The following is a 22498-nucleotide window of genomic DNA, read 5'->3' on the forward strand; positions in this document are numbered from 1 at the left end:
TGATGTCATCTCTCAAGCATTCCTAGAACTACTTTCTCCTTGAGAGCAAGGAAGATGAACAGGGAAGAACCAGCATCCTTACTTGGGTTTTGATCCAAAATAGCTCTCCTTAGCTTGATTAGGCAGTTTATTGAGGTTTGATTCTAAGTGACTTTTCACTCTCTCTGAATTCATATCCACTCTATACACTGAGATTCCCCCCGACACACTCCTCCCCCAGGAATTCAAAGGACCATGATGTAGAACAGTTCCCAAAGAGAAATTTCAGAAACATTTTGAGCTGTCCCAGCACTGTTGGAAGAAAAGACTTACCTACTTGACAGCAAAAAATCATATGAGTGTATGTTATAGCATGGTAGTTTAACAATCATTACCTCCTCACATCTCATATGCTAAGTAATCATTCATTCAGGAATTGTTTAGCAAGTACTTTAGCAAGTACACTGCATTAGGGTAGGTCCTGGAGATGTAGCAGTGAACGAAAGAGGGGGTCTCTGCCCTCCGAAGGCTTACCTGTAATCTCATTCAGTGGCAGATTGGGTGCTATAAATTGTTAGTGTTATAGACATTCAGAGGAAGGAAAGGTTGGGAAAAAGAAGACGGAAGCAGACGTTTCCTGAACAGTATGGGCTGTGAACTGATATGTGATGGAAGGGTAGGATGTGGACAGGGAAGTGAAGGCAGATGGGCAACATTTGAGCAAAGCCCTACAAGGTGAGATGCACACAGCCTCCTTACTATGAGCAGCACGGAGAGCCTGACTTGCCTAAATGACGGCTCCTGGAAGGAGCATGCTGGACATGTCAAAGTCAGGCAGGGCCTGAGACAAGATTGAGAAGTGGGACCTAGTCTAATGGGCAATCAGGGGCCCTCTCAATTAAGCAGACTCTTAAGGAGACAGGTGGCATGATAGAAAAGGTGTTTAGGGAAGATTAATCTGGCATCAGGATTAATGACCTTTCCCCTAGCTGCAGTTGCCCTAACTTCCTTGCGCTCAAATGTATTTCATGATAGATGGTTTTAGAATTACATGTCAGAGACTTGGACATGAACTTCCCCAGGGTGGGGAAGCAATTTAAGAATTAGAGCATGATTGTTTAACTCTGAAGTAAAAATGGTGCTTGGCTTAACCAGATGACTTGATGCTGATCAAAACAAATTGTTTTTAAAAATTGTCACCATGTCATCCTGAAGAGATACAAAAGAAATAACAAGAAAAGGGAAGAGGCAAATTCCAGAGAATCTGAGAACATTAAGACCTTGGCTGTGTATTGAGACCAGGTTTCCAGAGTAATTACTTTCCATTTCTGTCACTCAGAAGAGCTGAACGTAGCCAGGTAATTTCTGTGTAAACTTCAGCAAGAATCTTGCTATGTGTATACACAGTTGCTCTTGAGGTGGAGTTGGGTAGGCTCCATCTAAGAGTCTAAGAGTTCCTTTGGTAGGTCTTTGATTATTGCATTTTTCCTTACGATATTCACAGATGAGAAACCAAAGGCCCCGGTAAGTCAAGCACACATCCTGGTCAAGGACAGAGCAAGGTGTCCTGATTCCTAGTATACTTGCCTTCACCTGCCCACTTCACCTAATTCTGATCTCTGCTTTTTTCTTTCCCTTCCCTTTTTTCTCTTTTGTCCCACTTCTTGTTTATTTTTGGTGAGAGGAAAGGTAGAGAAAGAAGGGTTGAAGACCAGGGTTGAGTAAGAAATGCTAAGAGAACCAATAATGCTAGAGTAGTGTATAGATTATACTTACACTTAACTACTGCTGATGCTACTTGTTCTACATCATACTATTTATGAAATAATATGAAATATGGTATCTTATCTACTTCTCACCAAACCCCAGTTGCAAACTGAAGGCAAATGCAAAGATGCATTTCATATTCTAGGTGAGCCACAGAATGACTTGGTGGCCTTGGGTAGATAACTTCTCTGAGCCAGGTGCCCTCCTCCCCCACCCTCCTGGTTCCATGGTTCCCTATGGCTCTGGGACCAGCCTCAGTCTCTCCTCATTCTGAGCCCAGTGCTTTTGTTCTCTTTGTCTCTAGGAACTGCGAAGCATTAAGTTTTAAAATATAAATATGCTTTAGGGGCGCCTGGGTGGTGCAGTCGGTTAAGCGTCCGACTTCAGCCAGGTCATGATCTCGCGGTCCGTGAGTTCGAACCCCGCGTCGGGCTCTGGGCTGATGGCTCAGAGCCTGGAGCCTGTTTCCGATTCTGTGTCTCCCTCTCTCTCTGCCCCTCCCCCGTTCATGCTCTGTCTCTCTCTGTCCCCCCAAAAAATAAATAAACGTTGAAAAAAAAATAAAATATAAATATGCTTTAAACAAGGTAACATTTTTTAAATGTTTAGTTGGAATTTTGCATTTCTAGCAATTTCTTGATGCACCCCACTTGTGCCAACCTTCTTTCTTGTGAGAACCACTCTTGTCGTTACACCCAGGCTTAGATCTCTTCACTGGCTGAGTTGTTCCATTATACGCTTCCACTATCTGAGTGCATGTTACCCATTCCAGGTTCATCTCGGTCCCTGCCAGGGCACTCACTACCACCCAGCACCACCCTCCACGCTCCCCTCATCAAGCCAGCTTCCTTACTCCCACTACCATCAGGGACACGTTTATGTGGGTTCTGACCCTCCACCAAAAACCTGCTACTTCTCTGTGGCTCCTTCCCTAAGTCAAAAGGGTCCTTACCTTATCATTACCACTATTCTACTCTAATCTGCAGGGCATAATTGAGCACTGCCTAGCTCTCCCTTTTATGACTTTATTGAGGCATAGTTTACATATCAAAAAACTAACCCATTTCCAGTGTACAATTCAGTGATTCATAGTAAATTTAGAGTGTGCAACCATCACCCTTATATAGTTTCAGATTTCATCACCCTGGTAAGGTCCCTCATAACCATTGTATAGCCAACAATCACACACAAACATACAAACACACCCACCTGCTGACTCACTCCCTTACATGTATACACTCACTCAAACATCTTTTTTTTCAATTGGAATAATACTGTCCTGTTCTATTTAGGCTTTTATTACAATAAATATTTTTTGTGATCAGGTTTCAATATTTAGACACGTTTGCTGCTATATAATAAAATTGTCACATATTGGTAATTATATTAAATATTTTTCAAAGATAAAATTTGTATTGTTCACCTTTTCTTCTAAAGAGTTGCTTTTCCTTCCAAGTTTTCTTGTCCATTTTTACTTCAGGAATTCTTTCCATAGATTCGAAAATGTATTTATGTGACAACCTGACAGATAAACAGAGCTAATTTCTAAATACTCTGATGTCAAAACGGGCAAAGATATAAAAAGGTATTTCAGGAATAGGAAAAGAAGATGCCTAATAAATATGCTACACTAATAATTAGAGATGCAATCAAAGCAACAGTTCAAACATTTTTTTTTCCTATAAAATTGGCAGCAGGGCCCCTGTGTGTCTTATTTGGTTAGGCATCCAACTCTTGATTTTGGCTCAGGTCGTGATCTCATGGTCCTGAGATCAAGCCTCTCTCCCTCTCCCTTTGCCCTTCCTCTGCGCGCTCTCTCTCTCTGTCTCTCAAAAATAAATCAATAAACAATAAATAAATAAATAAATAAATATTATTTATTAATAAATAAATAAAGGCAATGAGGTAAAAAAAATGTTGAGGTATAAATGATAAATAAAATTATAATATATTTAAAGAGTCCATCATGATGATGAGATATACATATACCTTGTGAAAATATTTCCACCATGAAGTTAATTAACACTTCTGTCATCTCACCTTTTTTTTAAGTTTTCAGCAAATTTCATTTATACAATACAGTATTTACATTACATCATTAACAACTATACATTTGGGTCTCAGGCTTTATTTATCCTATAAGTGAAAGTTTGTACTCTTTTACCAACCTCTCCCTATTTTTCCCAAACCCCAACCTCAGGCAACCACCATTCTATTCTCTGTTTCTATGAATTCAACTTTCTTTAGATTCCACCTGTAGTGATGCTGGACAGTATTTGTCTTTCTCTGTTTAGTATATTTTACTTGGAATAATTTCCTCAAGTCCATCCATGTTATCACAAAAGGCAAGATTTTTTTTTTTTAAGCTGAATAATATTCCATTGTATATACATACCACAATTTCTTTTTCCATTCATCCATCAGTGGGCACTTAGGTTGTTTCCATTCTTTGGCTATTATGAATAATGCTGCAATGAACGTGGGAAGACAAATACGTCTTTGAGATAATGATTATCTCCTTTAGATATAATACCCAAATGTGAGCCTATTAGATCATGTAGTAGTTCTACTTTAATTTCTTGAGGAACTTCCATACTGTTTTCCATAGTAGCTGTACCACTTTACATTCCCAGCAACAGTGTACAAGGGCTTAATCTTCTCCACATCCTTGCCAGCATTTTTCATCTCATATCTTTTTTATAACAGACATCCTAACAGATGCGAGGTGATAGTTCATTGTGGTTTTGATGTGCATTTCTCTGATCATTAGTGATTCTGAGCTCCTTTTCATATACCTGTTGTACATCTGTATGTCTTCTTTGGGAAATGTCTGTTCAGATCTTTGGGTTACTTGTTTTTTTTTTTGTTTGTTTGTTTGGTTTTTTTTGTTTTTTTTTTTTTTTTTTTTTTTTTTTTTTTTTTTTTGCTTTTGGGTTGTATGAGTTCCTTATACATTTTGGATATTTATCAGATATGTGGTTTGCAAATCTCCTATGCCACAAGTTTTCTTTTCATTTTGTTGATGTTTCCTTTGCTGTGTAGAAGCTTTTAGTTTGATGGAGTCCTGCTTGTTTATTTTTGCATTTATTGCCTTTGCTTTTTGTGTCAAAACTGAGAGATCAATGTCAAGGAACTTACTCCCTGTGTTCTCTTCTAGGAATTTTTTTGTATCAGGTCTTTTATTCTGTTTCACAGTTTACATCTTCTTATATTGTGCATTTATTAACAAATTGTTGTAGTTATTTTTAATACTTTTGGCTTTTAGCCTTATACTACAGTTATAGGTAATTATATACCACCACTATAAGATTAGAGTATTCTGTATTTAACTACATATTTACCTTAACCAGTGAGTTTTATTCTCTCTTGTATTTTTATGTTACTAATTAGCATCCCTTCAGATTGAAGAACTCCCTTTAACATTTCTTAAAAGGCTGGTCTAGTGATGATGGAAGGATTTTTTCAGGTAGAGTATCCTCAGGTGGCAGGGTTTTTTTCTGTGACAGCATTTTGAATGTATCACCCCACTGTCTTCAGGCCTGCAAGGTTTCTCCTGAAAAATCTGTTGATAATATTGTGGTATTTCCCTCGTATGTAACAAGTTACTTCTTTCTTGCTGCTTTTAAGATTCTCTCTTTGTCTTTAGCTTTTGACAGTTTAATTATAATATGTGTCAGCATGAGTTTCTTTGGAAACTTCTTCTTCTTTGGAACTTCATCTTCTTTGGCACTTTCTGGGATTCCTGGATCTGGGTGTTTGTTTCCTTTTTCAACTTAGAGAAGTTTTCAGTCATTATTTATCTGAGTAAATTTCAGCCCATTTTTCTCTTTTCTCTTTCTGGGATCCCCATAATGTATATTGGTACATGTAATGGTGTCCTATAAGTCCCTTAAGCTATCTCACTCTTTTTTATTCTTTTTGTTTTCTTTTTGTACCTCTTATTGGATGAATTCCACTGCCCTGTTATCAGGTTCACTGATTTTTTTTTCTTCCTCTTGATTTAGTGTGCTGTTCAATCCCTCTATTAAATTTTCCAACTCATTTATTACATTCATCAGCTTTGTGATTTTTTCATACCTTTTAATATTTTCTACATCTTTGTTGAAATTCTCACTTTGTTTATAAATTGATTTCCTGACCTCAGTGAGCATCTTTATAAATATTACTCTGAACCTTCAATTGGATAAATCACTTATCTCTGTTTCATTAGGATTGGTTTCTAGAGATTTATCTTTTTTTGTTTGGAACACAGTTCCCAATTTCTTCCTTTCTGAGATGTTCTGTGTTTGTTTCTGCATATTAGATAAAACAGCCACCTCTCCCTGGCTTGACAGACTGGTTTTGTATAGTTGAGTCCAGTCAACCCACCCAGTTTGAGCTCCTGGTTACCTCTCAAACATTTGTGATTGTCCAAGCTGCCATTTTGGCTCTGTAGTGGCTCCCAGTAGTTGAGAGTATGCCAAGACTTTTCAGTGTCCCAAAGGGGAGGATTGTAGTTAGCACTTAGATGCACATTGATCAGAAGCCAGCCCCTCTGGAACGCATGCACTCTTATTCCATCCAGGGAGAAACTGGGAGATGGGAATCTTTGCCTGCTACCTCTGCACTTTGCCCAGGTGTATAGCCACAAACGCTCCTGTATCCCTTAATGACTGCTTCTGTGTTTTTTGTAATCCTGTGGGACTCATGAATGTGAGCCTTGCTGGCTTTTGGAGCTAGGTGATTTGGGGGCCCATCCCTCAAATGGAAGCCTTCAAATTTGGGGTGCTAGCTATGTGACCCATACCCTTTGCTCTTCAGAGAGAAGCTGGGACTTAGGGGTTTCCTCCCAGTTATATGCTGTGCCAGGGATGGTATTTATGGCATGAGTCTCAGCCTTTTCTACCTGTTTCAATGTGGACATTTTCTCTGTCACCTGACATGTAGAATTCACTCATCTAGTTCCTGGATTTCTCTCAGAGGAGATTGTTCCATGTGTAGGTGTATATTCAGTGTGTCCATGAGAGGAGGGAAATTCAGTAGCCTCCTATGCCACCATCTTGGTCCAGTAGCCACTGCAAATAGGATTTTTAAGAAGAGTATTAATAAAAGTCTTTAGAAACTTTTATATACTTTTCATATGAAAAGGGCTTTCATATACTGTTACAGGATATGTAAATTAATAGACCATTTTGAGAGAACAATTTGACAATATATTAGCATTTGAAATATTTATGCCATTTGACCTAGAAATTCTATACAAGGAATTTATACTCTGGAAGTAATATAGAGCCATGAAAAGATCGATGTACAAGGATTTTTTTCCAAAGTATGGTTTATAGTCACGAAAAAAGGCAACAAACCAACTCTCCATCACTTGATTAAATAAACTATCATACTTCCAGTCAGATTAAATAAACTATAGTACTTCCAGGCAGTGGATTGCCTGTGTAGCCTTTCAAAAGAAGATACATTTATCAGCTGTATTGGCAAAGAAGAAATTAAAGATGAAAATGATTAAGTCACCGAACAGTATGACCTCATTAAAAATATGTGGGTAATCCCCATATTAGTATAAGTATATAAAGAATTGGATAAGTACCCAGTGCTTGAAACTGTTCACTCTGAGCATTCTCCATAGTTGTTAGGATCCTGAGTGGCTTTCACTTTCCTGCATTTTATATTTTTACAATGTTTAACTTTTAACAAGAAGCATATATTATTTATGTAAACAGAAAGATGCAGTGAAGATAATTTTTCAATTAAATTAAAAATTAAATTGAAATCATGTGTCCTAGCCTAACAGAGATTACATGTGCAGTTAAGAACTTCACTGAGTCAGGAATAGATACAAACAGAGAGGGCAGGGATTGCCTCAAGTCCCCCCAATGCGGCCCCATCTAATCAGAAGAAAGTAGGTACTCCAAACTTGGGACTCCCAGAGACCTCTCGCTGTGATGATCTCAAATGCTTCCAAGATATGCAGGTCACCATTTTAAGAAATGGATAGTTTACCACTGAGTAGTTTTAATGGTTATTATATTATATTATTTATATTATATTATATTATATTATATTATATTATATTATATTATATTATCTTAAACTGCATTGTGTTATGTTATATAATACTATATAAAGTTATGTACATGTTTACTGTCTATCTCATTTTTGCCAGAACGTAGCATCTGTGAGGATGGGGATCATATTTGCAGCTGTGTCTCCAGCACCTAAAACAGTACTTAGCACAAAGCACCTGTGGAATATTGTCAGAAATTGTTAGAAAGTTTATAGAAACCAAACTCTTCCTGAGAGCTTTAACAAGTTGCCTCTAATTATGTTGGGTGTCTCCATGAGCCACATGTAATGTTTTTTCCACAAGGTAGCCCCTTGGATGTCTGACACAGCAACTTATTCTTCTTTTTTGCCAAACTAATTAGACACATTAGACCAATGCAACAACCATGAGAACTATGATACCTCAACCAGAATCCATTATGGCCAGGATAGACATTGGTGGCTGGGGTGGCTCCATGAGAAACAAAACCAGAAGAAATAAAAACATAGCAGCCACGAGGAATATGGATGTATTGTGTTTACAGTGTTCACTGTTTGTTGCTTGTTGCCCCACTGGTGCTCACAATTCCACGTGCGTTGTATTCTGTGTTGCATCCCCAGGACATAGTGTTGCACCTGGTACATAGTGGATGGTTAGAAATGAGTTCAGTTGAATGTACATCTGGATGCACTAGTAGAAACTGAATTGATTGGTCTAAGTAGTCATAAACTATTCAGCATGATTGTAGACCTCTTCTCAAGACAGGAAACTATGTCTGGTGTTGTCAGCAAGGATCAAGGAATAGAAACATCTGTCTCAAATTTGTAGATTGTCCATTTGCTTTTGTGTATTCTGAACCTTCCTTCTCACTTTCTCCCCATGGAGACATCTGCAAGATCATCTTTGCTTCCTAATTTCCTTAAGGTCTTTTCTTTCCCCCTTTCAAGACACAGCATCTGAGTTCAGGATCTTATCTTCCTTAGACATCATTAATTTGGTGCCTTCGTCTTTTATCTTCATTTCTTTGTTCTCACAGAATATCTTTTCCCAAGGGATAAGCTCTTTACAGGCTATACTAACTCAGTCTTTTTTGTTGCCTTTTCTTCTAAGAAAAGTAGTTATCATTCTGTTTTTATTTTGGCCCTAACTTCTCTTTTCTCGCAGACCTATGAACTTCTGGTGGAAAGTATTTTAATCTTTTGCTTCCCCTTTTTCAGGATATATTAACCTCATGGTTTAAAAAGAAAAAAAAAAAAGATGGTCTCTCCAAAACTAACCAGCTTTCCTTCTTCCTCCCGATTTGGCTGTCTGTATCTGGAATACTTCAGTAGACATTTCCTGTATTTTTTAAAGTCATCCTGCCTTTTACATCCATCCATAAGATGAGGAAATATCCCTGCTAGCTAGGGCAATGCTACTCAGTGATTTCTAAATTACCCCTCAAACTGAGAAGAAATACTTGGGTGAAGTTAATAGACAGAAACCTGCATGTTCGAAGGGAACTTAGCTGGGAAAGGACTTGAAAGGGAGAAAGGCGTGCACCATCAGCAAGGTTGGGCTAAGGGCAGCACAGCTGCTGAGACTTGCCTTCCCTCTGGGGAACCAGACATCCTACTGTACCAGGGACTTTTATCTTAGCCCCAGTGGCTCTCTGGTTCTCTTCTTACCCTGCCTGCCTGCCTTGCTCTGTGCCCTGCCTTGATGTCAACTCCTACCACCATGATCCAGTAGCTTTCTGTCTCTATATTCATGTTTCCCCATTGCCTCCTTCAGATCATTTTAGAAGAGCTCTCAGGTCAGTACTTGCAGTAGTAGTCTATAGGCATAAAAACAAAGCTTCTAATCTCTTAAGAACCCCAAACCAAATTTTGGAAAGAGAATGCATTCCACTTATTACTAATTGTCCCATTTCAGAAAAATACCAGACAATGAGACAGCACCCCCCTCTTTATGCACATGGTGCTTTAGTAGCAAAGGGAGTGAGGGAAGCAAATTATTGTTTAATAAGCACACTTTCATTATGCCTTCTATTTGACTATGAATAATTAACCAGTTAAATATTAAATAATTAACAGAGTGAAATAGATTAAAAAACAAACTCATAAATGCCTTCTCCTATAGCCATCCCCATCTCTTCACAAAGTCTAAGCCAAAAGCTGCCAACGCTAATTGTAAAGGTAGTGATACAGCCATAATCACCTTCTTTGGAGCACCTACTTTTTGCCAGACACTATGCACTCTGTTTGTTTGTCACTAACCCTTTTAGTAATCCTACAAGATAGGGTTATTAACACCAATTTACAGATGAGGACATCAATAATCAGAAAAGCAAACTTGCCCAAGGTCATTCTGCTGGTTCACGGCAGGAACAAGATGACACGTGGTTTCTCAGATGCTGACTCCAAACCTGTTCTGCCATTCCACTTCTCTATAATTGAGAGATGGGTTTTGGCGAATGCACTTTTATGATTATCTGTCTGTGGAAGGGGGTTCAGGAACATAAGTAAGAGGAAAACATGGCCAAGAATGTAATTATCACCCTCTTCCCCCTCCTGGCCTCCACAGTCTTCCTCTCTGTCCCAAATAATACCTTCTTTACCCTTAGATACGTCTGAAAGAGCAGTTTGATTATTGCAAACCACAGCTAGTTCTAGGATTAATTACAGTCTATACATCTAGTAGGAGGGCTAATTTCTGGATGTTTGTGCTGTCACAAAAAAGGTGTTATGTAGAGCAGAAGTAAGGTGACAGTGGCACCATTAATAACATGACCTTTCTTATGAGCTGGTTAGGAATTTGGTTCATTTCTCATAAACCTAGACTTAATATGACTTATTCTTAGAAATGATACAGGAAAGGGGCGCCTGGGTGGCTCAGTCGTTTGAATGTCCCAACTTCAGCTCAGGTCATGACTTCACAGTTTGTGGTTTCAAGCCCCACATTGGGCGCTATGCTGACAGTTCAGAGCCTGGAGCCTGTTTCGGATTCTGTGTCTCCCTCTTTATCTGCCCCTCACCCACTCTCACTCTGTCTGTCTCTCTCTCAAAAATAAATAAACATTAAAAATTTTTTCAAAAAAGAAATGGTACAGGAAAATACAGTCCCATATTCAGAATGTGGGAAATCCTCCTACTGCCCCGCCAAATGCTTTATTTTTTTTTTGAAAGCATCTTTTAAAATTACACTAATTAATGCTTCTCAACAGGAGCACAAGGTTTTTAAGAGTGCAGGAAACTAGCAGGTGTCTGTGTGTTGCAGCAGGAACTCTAGGGTGAAGTTGTCACCTGGGTTTAACAAGAGTCGTTAAGTTCCTACAGCTGTACACTCAACATCAAAACCCTCTTTAAATTCCAAGAACCCAAAGTGATTTTACTACTTTTAACATTTTAACACAATGTTTAGTTCTAGAGACAACCCACAATTAAAGAATAGAAATTATAATATTTTTAAGCCCGGGGGAAGAAATGAATGTTGAAAGCCAGGTGAATCTAAAAATGAATTATGGAATCGTATGGTTCTTATTTTTCCAGAAAGTCCCAGGGAAATAGATAAAACAATGCTCTTAACACAGAGGGACAAGACAATAAAACAAGTTACATCCATCTTCCTGCCCCCAAAGAAACTGGAAAACAACAAAACTGCATCTAGAACAAGAAATCTTCAGAAAAGTCTAAAATGAAGGGATCTAGCATGAAATAAATTTTTGGAATGGCAGCTGTATTTTGACTTCAGTCAGTGCTTTTATCCTTAAGCTATCCTCTAATCCTTATTGGAGAGTCCAGAGTTTACAGGGATGCTGAAGTCAGGGAGCTGAGACGTGGGTCTCTAGTGCACAGGATGGATTTCCTTACAAGAAATCACACTCTTTACATGTGAGGGAAATAATGAAAGGCCAGACACAGTGTGGTATCAGAGAACTGAAAATCTGATGGCCCAAGGAGCAAGTGTCATGCACCCACCTAAGACCCAACCTTGAAATTTCCAGGTTGAAGGCTTTTGTATTTTTCAGTCCCCAGTGCTTGCCTTCCCCACATAGGCCCATGGGGTCATACTGTTTTCTAACACAGGTGTTCTCCTTGTCTTTCTCAATCTGTGAAAGCTGAATTGAAAACTGCTTCTCAAATTGATGCCATTAATCTTGACCTACGTGGTGCGTCCTCCATTTTATCCATTGATGATTAACCTCATTGAGAACATGGGGATAGCCTTAAATTAAAAGGCTCTGGCTTAGATTAGTTGGTGTTCCAAATCGGAGATTCTTCTCTCCAGGAGACATGTATAAGACCAGAAAATACAGCTCCTGGGAATCCCCTTCTCAGGCCAGTTTTAGTCCAAATTGGACATATTCCTGGGTTTTCAATATGAAGAAACAAGATTTCACTATGATTTTTGGTAATGCTACAATTATACATTTTTATTGGTTATTTGCTTAGTTATAATTTTAGCAGCCTAAGCTGTACTGTAAAAAAAATAGAAGAAAGTACTTTCCTTTTTCAGCAGCTACTATTTTTCTGAAAGGTTTCCATGAGTAGTGTTTCCGTCAGGATAATGATTGTTGTTATTCTTAATGGACATGAATACATTATATTTACTATTATTTTTCATACTATAGGTCTTTTACTATAGTAACAAAATGAGGATGTTCTTGAATTTTTGTTGATTTAGGGTAAAACTTTAGCCTGCTTGTTCAGAGCCAAAATCCGCCCAGCCTTCGAGTTTGACCTTGAAGTCTATTTAAAGTCCAAGGATGGATTGACAATTAGAATATACTCTCTAGCCCCATTAGGGAAGGATTTGTGTGCTTCCCCCAGTTTTTCTTACTCAAGAGCTGCTGCTCTGAATCCCAGGTATGGGCCTTCCAGAGTGTTTCCCTTCACCAGATACAGTACGCTTGTTAGCTACCCGCATTTAAAGGATATGTAATTTTTATTACACTTTTCTGTTGTTGGAAGCACTTATCTGATAAGAGTGTCATAACACAAATAATTTGTGTGAAACTGAAAACAAAATAGTGCTCTGATCTGCAGCAGCCACCGCCATACATAAAAGTCGACTTTGGCAGTTTGTATTTTTGTTCCCAAGTGATGGAATTAAACCAGTGTTTTATTTTGAGAAGAGTGAGTTTCTGAGCACAAAGAATGCTGGAGTTAGCTATGGTCATCTGCCAGGCCTGTGGAGGTAGACGCCCCGTTTTAGCAGACCTCTGAGTTGGCAGCAGATGTTGAAACATTGCTGAAAGAGAAAGAAGATATTCAGTCGCTCTCAATCCTGGCAACCATCATATGTGTTTCGTAGGACAAGTATAGCTTATGGGTGTTATCATTCTAGAAGGAGAGAAAAGAGAATCCCAGGGAAATTAAATGAATTCCTATTACTTTATCCATTGTGCTAGGCCTCCAGAGAGCTATAAGAGAGTTTAAAAGACATAATCCCTTCCTTCAAACAGGTTATACGGTAAAACCTTGGACTGTGAGTAACGTGTTCTGGGAGTGTTCCGCAAGATGAGTGAACATTTCTAGTAAATTTTAACTTGATAAATGAGCGATGTCTTGCAATATGTGTATGTGATGCCAAACATCACATGGTCACAACTGAGCCACCGGTTCTTGAAATTCGCTTTGATGTACAAGTGATTTGGATTACAAGCATGTTTTTGGAATGAATTATGCCCACAAACCGAGGTTTTACTCTAATCTAACAAGGGTTATAAATTCATAATCTGAGAGTGGTAACACATGAAAGGTAAAGTCACAGCCCCAGGTAGTATGGAAATGTTAAGTAGGGGACACAGATCACAGTAATGGAGAGGTGGAGGGTGTGGCTCTCACTAAGGATCACACTGGTCAGTGACCTTCATAAGGAGACGAGGGATGAGAAAGAATGAAGAGATAAGTGAAGTTGGAACAACATGAAAGGAAAAGCAAAAAAATGTCAGGATAGGAAAACCTAGGGCAGGACAAGAAGTAAACCCATCTGGCTTGTGGGGAGGACCGTACAGAAAAGTAACAAGCAGTAACACTGCAGTGTTTCTTGATGGCACCATATGACAGAGCATCTTGAATGCTTGGACCAGAGTCACTGGAAGCTTTTGAGCAAGTGTAGCATAGTAACTATTTTAAATAAAACACTTGGGTGACAGTGATCAGGATAGATTGTAGTGGGGAGACAGTAGGCAAGGAGAGAGACCAGGGAAAGTATTTCTCTATTTGCTGATTTTAATAGGGAAATTTAAATGTTGTTCAAAAATTTTCTGGTTTCCTCTGTTTGCAAACTAACTATACTTTGCGGATCTTTATACTGTATATTTTGAACACTAAGATTTCAGGCTAAAATTCAACTGCCTTGAATAACAAAGAGCTACACTGCTTAACAAATGGATGCCCTAAGCCTCTGACCATTTGTCCTAGGACAGGCTGATGAAGGTGACACCAGAGTAATTGGGGAGCTGCATGGAGGGAGAGGGTTGTGCAAAATGAGTACATGAAAGTCTGCTCACCTTTAAGCTCTGGACTCTTGGGACTCAAGGTCAATCTTACAGTAAAATAGATATGAAAATGGACACTGGCCTGTATGCCCCATGGCCTTCAGAAAACCAGTATAAGGAGGATAGAAAAAAAAAGTTGGACAGTTAATGAAATGCAGTATTCTATACCGTTATCATTGAACCATCTGTTACTTCATTTAGCAGAAAAGTGAGTGTATTTACTATAAAGAGACTTGGCATTTTAAGCCTATATAAGAAATAAGAAGACACCCTGAAATATATCCTTTGGGTAACTAGACATCTGCTTGGAGAGATGGGACTAGTGAGGCTGTGTTAAGACAGATATGTCTTATTCTTAATCCTACCAGTTGGCTAAGGAACCTAAGCTCAAAACTGAGGCCCTCTCAGTGTTGAGGAATAGGGTGTGACCTCATTCCTAAGTGGCAAGAAAATCAAAAAGGAAGGAAGGCAGACAAATAAGTGGCAAGGGACATTAGAAGTTCAAAAAGCAACTACCTAAACTCTGGAGTAATTGGCCTTACATTACTTCTGTGATCCAGGAAGTGGCTACAGGATAGCCACTGTGATGATGGGATGGTTGAGAAGAGGAAGTCAAGAGCATGAGTGGGGGTGGGGGACAATGGGCACAGTGGCATGGGATTGATGACCTTGCAATGGGTAGGAATCTTTTCCTGTGAAGAATATTTTGTGAGACAAACTAAGTGAAATTTTAGAAGTTATCAAAAATTTTACCTTTGTTTACATTTTAAACTACTAGAAACAGGTATAAATTAAACGCTTAAAAAAAAACAAATCTCATTATTATTATGTCAAGGCTCTGTTCCCATGAGAAAACTTAGGGACAGTGTAAAGAATCATTATTATGATTCTTTCTTAGGAATCATGGTAATTGCTTTAAATAACTTTCTGTTTTAGTACTCTATAGTTTGTGTTAATAATTGCTAGCTTAATTGCAGGTTACATTTGCATAATACTTCATTCTTTTATCAAAACACTTTCCCATGTATTCGCTCATCTCAGTATCCCAATATCTAAAGCTCAGAGAGAAATTCTGTTTCTCAGTTTAGAGACCCAGAATTCTGAAACTCAGTTTGATGTTAATCAGTACTGTCTTTTATTGAGTGATTAAACATAAAGGAACATGCTGTGCTCCTTATATGTATTATCTCATTTAATCTTCATGATTAAACCATGAGATTGTTAACATCTCTATTTCCTCTGGTTCTAAAATACTACAAGCTGAGATTTGATTGATTCCTAAGTCTGTGGTTTTAAAATCACTACAATTTACTCAAGATGTCACTTACCTAAGCTCACTGAGCTAGTGTGACAGAAGAGGAAATAGGAATAATCTATTTGTTCTTAATTTTCCCATCTAACCCTAATGGAGAATTTTTACATAATAAATGATCAATCTTTTAAAAAATCATCACACATTGATTTTTAAAGTATATATTTAAATAGTTTGTGTAAAGAATTCTTATTTTTTTTTTTTGGAAATTCTAAAGATTTAAATGTTTTAAGCAACCGTTTATCATTACTTCATATATTTAGCAGAACTCATTAGGTTGAAAAATTACATAGAAATAGTTAGAATTAAAATAAAGTTAGTGAGCAGTTTTGCATTGAAATATGGGTGTTCAGTTCAATTCAGTGAGTTAATTTTGAGTGTTTAGTATTTATAATGTGCTTCAGTCTACACAAAGACATGTTGGCAGTATCCCTCTCTGAAGAAATTTTCAGTCCTTCTTTACAGGATTATGTTTAATAGATCTGAATGTTATTGAAACATATTATTGAGATTCCTAAGTATGATTTCTTTTCTACTTTGGAGGAAGGAATGGGAGGGGAAAGAGGGAGAAATGGTTGTGTGCAGATTGAGGTATGTACTCATAAAACTGTAAGACAGAAAATAATCTAACAGGTACTACGAGAGAGAAAAACAAATACTTTTGGAGGAGCATGAGAAGGGAACCGTCGTATCATCTTGGAATGGAAGGGGAATCAGCAAAGGCCTCAAGACATAGATGATGTTTAAGATGAGCCTTAGTGGATGGATAGAAATCCAAAGTGCATATGAGGGCAGGACATTCACACACAAAAGTATAGTGTCAATGAAAACAGAGGTGTAGTTTTTCTTATACGTACTGTGCGTGTAGATTAATAAAAAGGCACAAGGCGGAAAACAGACTTTGTTGTAGAAGGTCTTGAATACTAGGATGAGGTCTTTAAGAGCAAATGCAGTGAAGTGAAAGACAAATAGTGGGCTGGAGGTATGAGATATATGTGCAAATTTCAGCGGTGGCATTTATGAATTGAGTGAACTTGGGCAAATCAGTTAATCTCTTTGAGCAATATGGATGTAATAATAATTAGTAATAATTAAAGGTTGAGTGTAAATTTAAAATCTTGTGTGGAAATACTGTGAAAACTGTAAAGCACAACAGGAGTCATTGTGGCCATGGTCGTCATCATATTGTTATGTATATAGTGGGATGTGAAAATTTTGGAGGAGTGAAGCTCTTCATCTGGATCTGTAGTCTAGAAAAATTAAGTTGGCAGGAGTGTAGCAGAAGGATTAATAACAGCAAAAGAAAGAACCAGTGAAGAAGCTATTAAAGTAATTCAGGTTAAAAGTAGTGAAGGTGTGATTAGTATGGTAGAGATATTGCAGAGATACTGTCCCAATTTGGCCTTCATCCAAAAATATACTGAGCACCCACTCTGTTCCTTGACACTAACTCAGCATTCCTGCATAACTACCTCAAAAGAGACAACATGGATAGATACAGGATAGAACTGGCCAAGACTTGGGGAGCAGAGTTAAGAGGAGAGAGGGACATAGAGGGTCACTGGATCTTCCTTTGCTTTCCACTGGAAACACCTTGGTAAGAGCACAATGGAGAAGGGACATCTCAAATGTATATGAGCTTAACCCACCTACAGAACAGGTGTTAGGGTGGGTGAGAGATGTTAATAAGGTCAATAAATACTTCCCTGGGTGGGTTTGACTGTCTGCTCCCAGTGTGGGTCTGCACTATCTAAGGTATTGAAGGAGGAGAGTTACCAAAACAAAACAAAACAAAACAAAAATGCACAAGACCATCCTTAAGAATGTCTTTGACTTGAAAAACCTGACAGAATCCCTTTTTCCCAAGCGAGGTGAGAAAATGTCTTCAACTAAAAAGAATTTCTCACTTTGCTTAAAACAGATCAACTACTGTTTCTATGCTTGCTTGGGTTTGAAGGTGGAAGGAAAAAAAAAAAAAAAACGGGTTAAAACCCTACTTGTAAACACCGAGTAAGTTTCCTGGTGATCAGAAATTGATTGAATTTAATTGTACAATCACTTAGTGACTGCACATCCCTTCCAGGAGGTGGAACTGGAGGAGAAAACTATAAGTGAATAAACAACCGTTCTCTCTCACACAGTGCAGTGTACGTGTGTGTGTCAAAACACATACCACAGAGGACTGTGCATTGAGCTGAAGTTGTATTCTTAATACTGTGTTATAAAAATGGCAAGATACTTACTTCTCTCTCTATTTCATACATGTGATACGTTTTTTTACTTCTCCATGAAGGAAATTTTTATGAAGACCAAAGTGATATGTGGGGCTTATTGAAAACTCATACTAATATTAGTTTTGAACAAAATAAAAAAGTCCTCTAATAATGACCCTAAAGTCAGAAGTACTTTGTACATTCCTTCAGAAACACCCTGTGAAATTTTGTGGGATCAAGTCCAAGAGAAGCAGCCCCCTTTGTACAGCATTTTCCATAGAGCTTTTACTACTGGGTTGTCCCTTTACTCAGGAGCTTAAATGAAGTAAAAAATAGGACAGCCTTGCAGATCTTTTTAAGATATAAAGGGAGCATGGGGATAGCCATGGAACCAAGAATTGGTAAAATTAGGAAATCATGAAAGTGGGTCTCACATCCTTTTTTAAAAAATCCCTTTCATTCTTTATTCATCTCTTGTTCATTCCTGTCCCTTCCATGTATTAAGGCAGGCTCATATAGCTGTTTTATATGCTACTGACTTTAAATAATCTCTGTATTACAAAGCTGTGTTTTTTCCCTCTCTTTAGGAGATGACCTGGCTCCCACCACTTTCTGCTGTTCAAGCACCTGGCAAAGTGGAACCAAGCAAATTTCCATTTCCAAATAAGGTGAGATCTTGCAACACTCAGGAGGAATATGCTTTACTCACACAGAGATTTTTAGTGGATAGTGGATTTTCCCTTGGTTGTTTTTTCCTCTGTAAATATTCCTGCCAGAGGCATATGGCTTTGATTTTCAACAATTTGCAAGCATGTATTTATTCATCAAAAGGAGAAAATTAAGCTTTGACTTCCATACTTTCTGCAAAATGTGATGCATGTTATAATTGTCATTTTATCTAAAAACATTTGTGAAATTGAAATGCATCTTACAATCATTTTATACATTCAGTGTGATTGTGTCTTTTTTTTTCTCCTGAAAAGCTATTATTAAATTGATGATGTATCTTAAAATCAATGTCTTAGAATTGAAGACATGTAGTATATCATTGCTCTTGGGGATCTTTTGTAAACCTTAAAATGTTTTCTAGGACTTTAAAAGACAAATTTCCATATTTTCTAAGGACAAGCACACACTCAAAAAATCAGCCACAATATATCTATTTAAATTACATGTGAGTCTAATAGGTTTTATTTTCTATTCTTCACCATACAACTAACACTTAACTACATATTCATAAATATAAAATTATGCAAGTAGAAGCAAAATATAAAAGTGTCCAATACCCTCATCCAGATTTTATTTCCCTACCCAGAGTTTACTCTCAAGAGTTTGGTGTGTACCCTTTTAGCCATCTTCGCTGTGCATTATATACATATATGTGCATATGCAGTTTTAAAAAACTCTTAAGTGGTATAGTTCTACAAACATTTCTTCTAAGAGTTTTTCAGATACCTTGAATGCATATCATTGCTAAATACCAACATTGCAACTTTTTACAGTGAATTATTAAAATAACATTTCATTATAATTATCACAGTGGTAAATTCCATCCTAAAAGCTGACTTTCATTTCCCTTAACAAAGTGTATTTGGAGATCTTTCCAAGTAAATACATGGAAATGTTCTTCATTATTTAATAGCAGCACAATCTTTTGTCATATGAACTGTAGTTTATTTGGTCAAGCTCCTTTTGATGGATATTGAAATTGTTTATGGTTTGTTGTTATCACAAGCACTAGCACAACCAACATTTTTTGTAATGTCTCTTATATATCTCTTATTAAATATCTCTAGTACAGATATCTAGAATAGGAATTGGGTGCTGGAAACATGAGAAACCATATTTAGCTTTGACTGTGTTTCAATAGTACTTTTTTATGCATCTTGCCAACGTTTAACATTATCTGGTTTTATATCATTGTGTCTGTAGTGTGGGTGAAAAACTGATATCCCATTGTTTTAATTTGCATTTCTCCAATTACTTTGGAGTTTGAGCATTGACCGTTTTTCCTTTACAAATTGCCCATTTGTATCCATTGCCAATTTTAAAAAATGATTTATAGGAACTCCTTATATCTTATTCATTTGTCTGTTATATATGATGCAACTATTTTCTTACAACCTTATTTATGTACCTTTTATACTAGTAAAGTGTTTAATTTTTATGTCAGAGAAAAATTATTTCCTGCTCCAACATTCTAACAGTGTTCTCTATTTTATTCTCATTTTTTATAGTTTCGTTTTTGGCTTTTAAAAAAGTTTTTGTGGATGGTATAACATAGGATTCTAGCTTTCTCCTTTTCAGTGGTTAGGAAATCATTGTTACACTATCAACTAATTAGTCCATGTCCCCCTACCCCCACCACTGGTTTGAAATGCCACCTATGTCAACAATTGAATTTGTTTCAGGACTGTCCATTTGTTTTTGTTTTTGTTTTTCAGTATATTTCTTTAATTCTTTCCCAATAACTTATTTTTAAATCAGAGGTTGACAAGCTTTTTCTGTAAAGGATAACATTGTAAACAGTTTAGGCTTTGCAGACAATACCTAAATGAATGAATGTGGCTATGTTCAAATAAAATTTTATTTACTGAAACAGGTAGTGACACAATATATAAAGAACTCTTACAACCCACCAATAAAAAGATAACTCATTTTAAGAATGGGCAAAGGATTTAAATAGCCATTTCTCCCAAGAAGATCTACAAATGCCTGATTAAGTATATGAAAAGACACTATTGCTACTGTTAATCATTAGAGATACAAATCAGAACCATGGGAGATACTCTTTCGTGTCTACTTAAATGGCTAAAATCAGGGGCACCTTGGTGGCTCAGTTGGTTGAGTGTCTGACTTTGGCTCACATCATGATTTCGCAGTTTGCGAGTTCAAGCCCCACATCAGGGTCGCTGCTGTCAGTGCAGAGCCCAATTTAGATCCTCTGTCCCCCTCTCTCTGCCCCTGTCCTGCTTGCTCTCTCTCTCTCTCTCAAAAATAAATAAAACATTAAAAAAACTAAGAGCTACAGACACCTGGGTGGCTCAGTCAGTTGAGCATCCAGCTTCGGCTCCCGTCGTGATCTCACAGGCTCTGCGCTAACAGCTCAGAGCTTGGAGCCTGCTTCGGATTCTGTGTCTCCCTCTCTCTCTGCCCCTCCCCTGCTCACACTCTGTCTCTCTCGCTCTTAAAAATAAATAAAAAATAAAAAAATTAAGAGCCTATTAAACGGCTAAAATCAAAGGCAAACAAACAATAATCAGTGTTGGCAAGAGTATTGAGAAACTGGAACTCTGTTATCAATTGCTGGTAGGATCTAAAAAGAAGCAGCCTCTTTGAAAGACACTTTAACAGTTCCTCAAAAGTTTAACATCAGGTTATCATATGATCCAGCAATTCCACTCCTGGGTATCTATTCAAGAGAATTGAAAAGGAATGCTACTGGATTATATATATCTGTTTACTGAACTCCTTTTCATTCTGTTAGATTTTTTTTTTTTTTTTGGTAGACTTATATTTTCCAAGTGGGGAGAAACAGAATATGTAGCAGTAAAATACATAACATGTTAGATTATGATGTATAGTGAAAGGAAGATAATGGATGCTGATGGTGAATGGGGGTGGATGAATATTAAATAGAGAGCTTAAGAAAGACCATCCTAAGGAGGTGACACTTGAGCTGAAGGAAGAGAAGGAGTGAGTCACACAGACAAGTCGAGGAAGGGAGTTCTGGGCAGATGGAAGTGAAAGTGCCTGCATGCTGGAGGGACCACAGGGCCACTGGGGTCAGGGCAGAGCAACCCAGGCAAGGAACAGTAAGTGACACAGTGAGGTAAATGCAGTCACATTATGCTGGGACAGTAGGGCCACTAAAAGATTTGGGGCTTTACATGAAATAAAAAGCTGTTAAGAGTTTTGCAAATAACAAATGCGTTCCATTTTATCCTTCTTATTGTGTCGGCTGGAGTCTATACATTTTTTGTCATATTCATGACATTAATAAGGATTATTCTAATAGTTGAGTATAATTGTTAACAGTGAGTATAAGAATTGCGTATTATAGGTCCAGCTGAGGTAGCTTCCTTCTATTTCTAGCTTTCTGAACATTTAATTTTTTTTTCATGTTTAAAACTTAAGGTACAATTCTCAAGTAGCAAATTTACTCTTTTTTAGTATCCTGCAGGTTTTGAAAAACACGTATGCTCTTGAGACCACCAACTCAAGGTACAGAAGCATTTCATCGCCACCCAAAACTCCCCCTTGATACTCTCTAGTCAACACCTTCTGTACCCCAATCCCTAGCAATTGCTGATCTATTTTTCAGAGTATATATGAATAGAACAAGTTTGAATTTAGTTGAAATTTATTCAGTATTTATTGAGATGTTCGTAATTTTTTTTCTTTAATCTGCTAATATAGAAAATTACATTAATAGATTCTCTAATTTTTTCAATCACCTGTATATTCCTATTATTAGTTTCCTTGACTATGGTGTATTGTTCATTTGATACACTCTTGGATTCAATATGCCAATATTTAATTTAGGAATTTTACTCCTGTGTTCATAAGTGATCTCGGTCTAGTTATCTTTTTGTGTATGTTTGTTCAGTTTTGACATCAGGAATATAACTGCCTTCTATAATGAATTCTTTAGCTTTCTACCTTTTTCTGTATTCTGGGACAGTTTAAATAACATGCCAGTTTCC

At 37.4% G+C, this 22498-nt stretch overlaps 1 protein-coding gene across 1 annotated transcript in view; it reads left to right on the forward strand.

Annotated features, from left to right (window-relative positions):
- AFF3 (AF4/FMR2 family member 3) overlaps positions 1 to 22498 on the forward strand; it is a 533714-nt gene that overhangs the window by 312509 nt on the left and 198707 nt on the right. The window contains 1 exon segment of the mRNA XM_045445721.1: positions 18380 to 18460. Within this exon segment, the coding sequence (XP_045301677.1) occupies positions 18380 to 18460 (81 nt within the window).

This window comes from Leopardus geoffroyi, chromosome A3, assembly GCF_018350155.1.
Source record: "Leopardus geoffroyi isolate Oge1 chromosome A3, O.geoffroyi_Oge1_pat1.0, whole genome shotgun sequence".
Lineage (NCBI taxonomy): Eukaryota > Metazoa > Chordata > Mammalia > Carnivora > Felidae > Leopardus > Leopardus geoffroyi.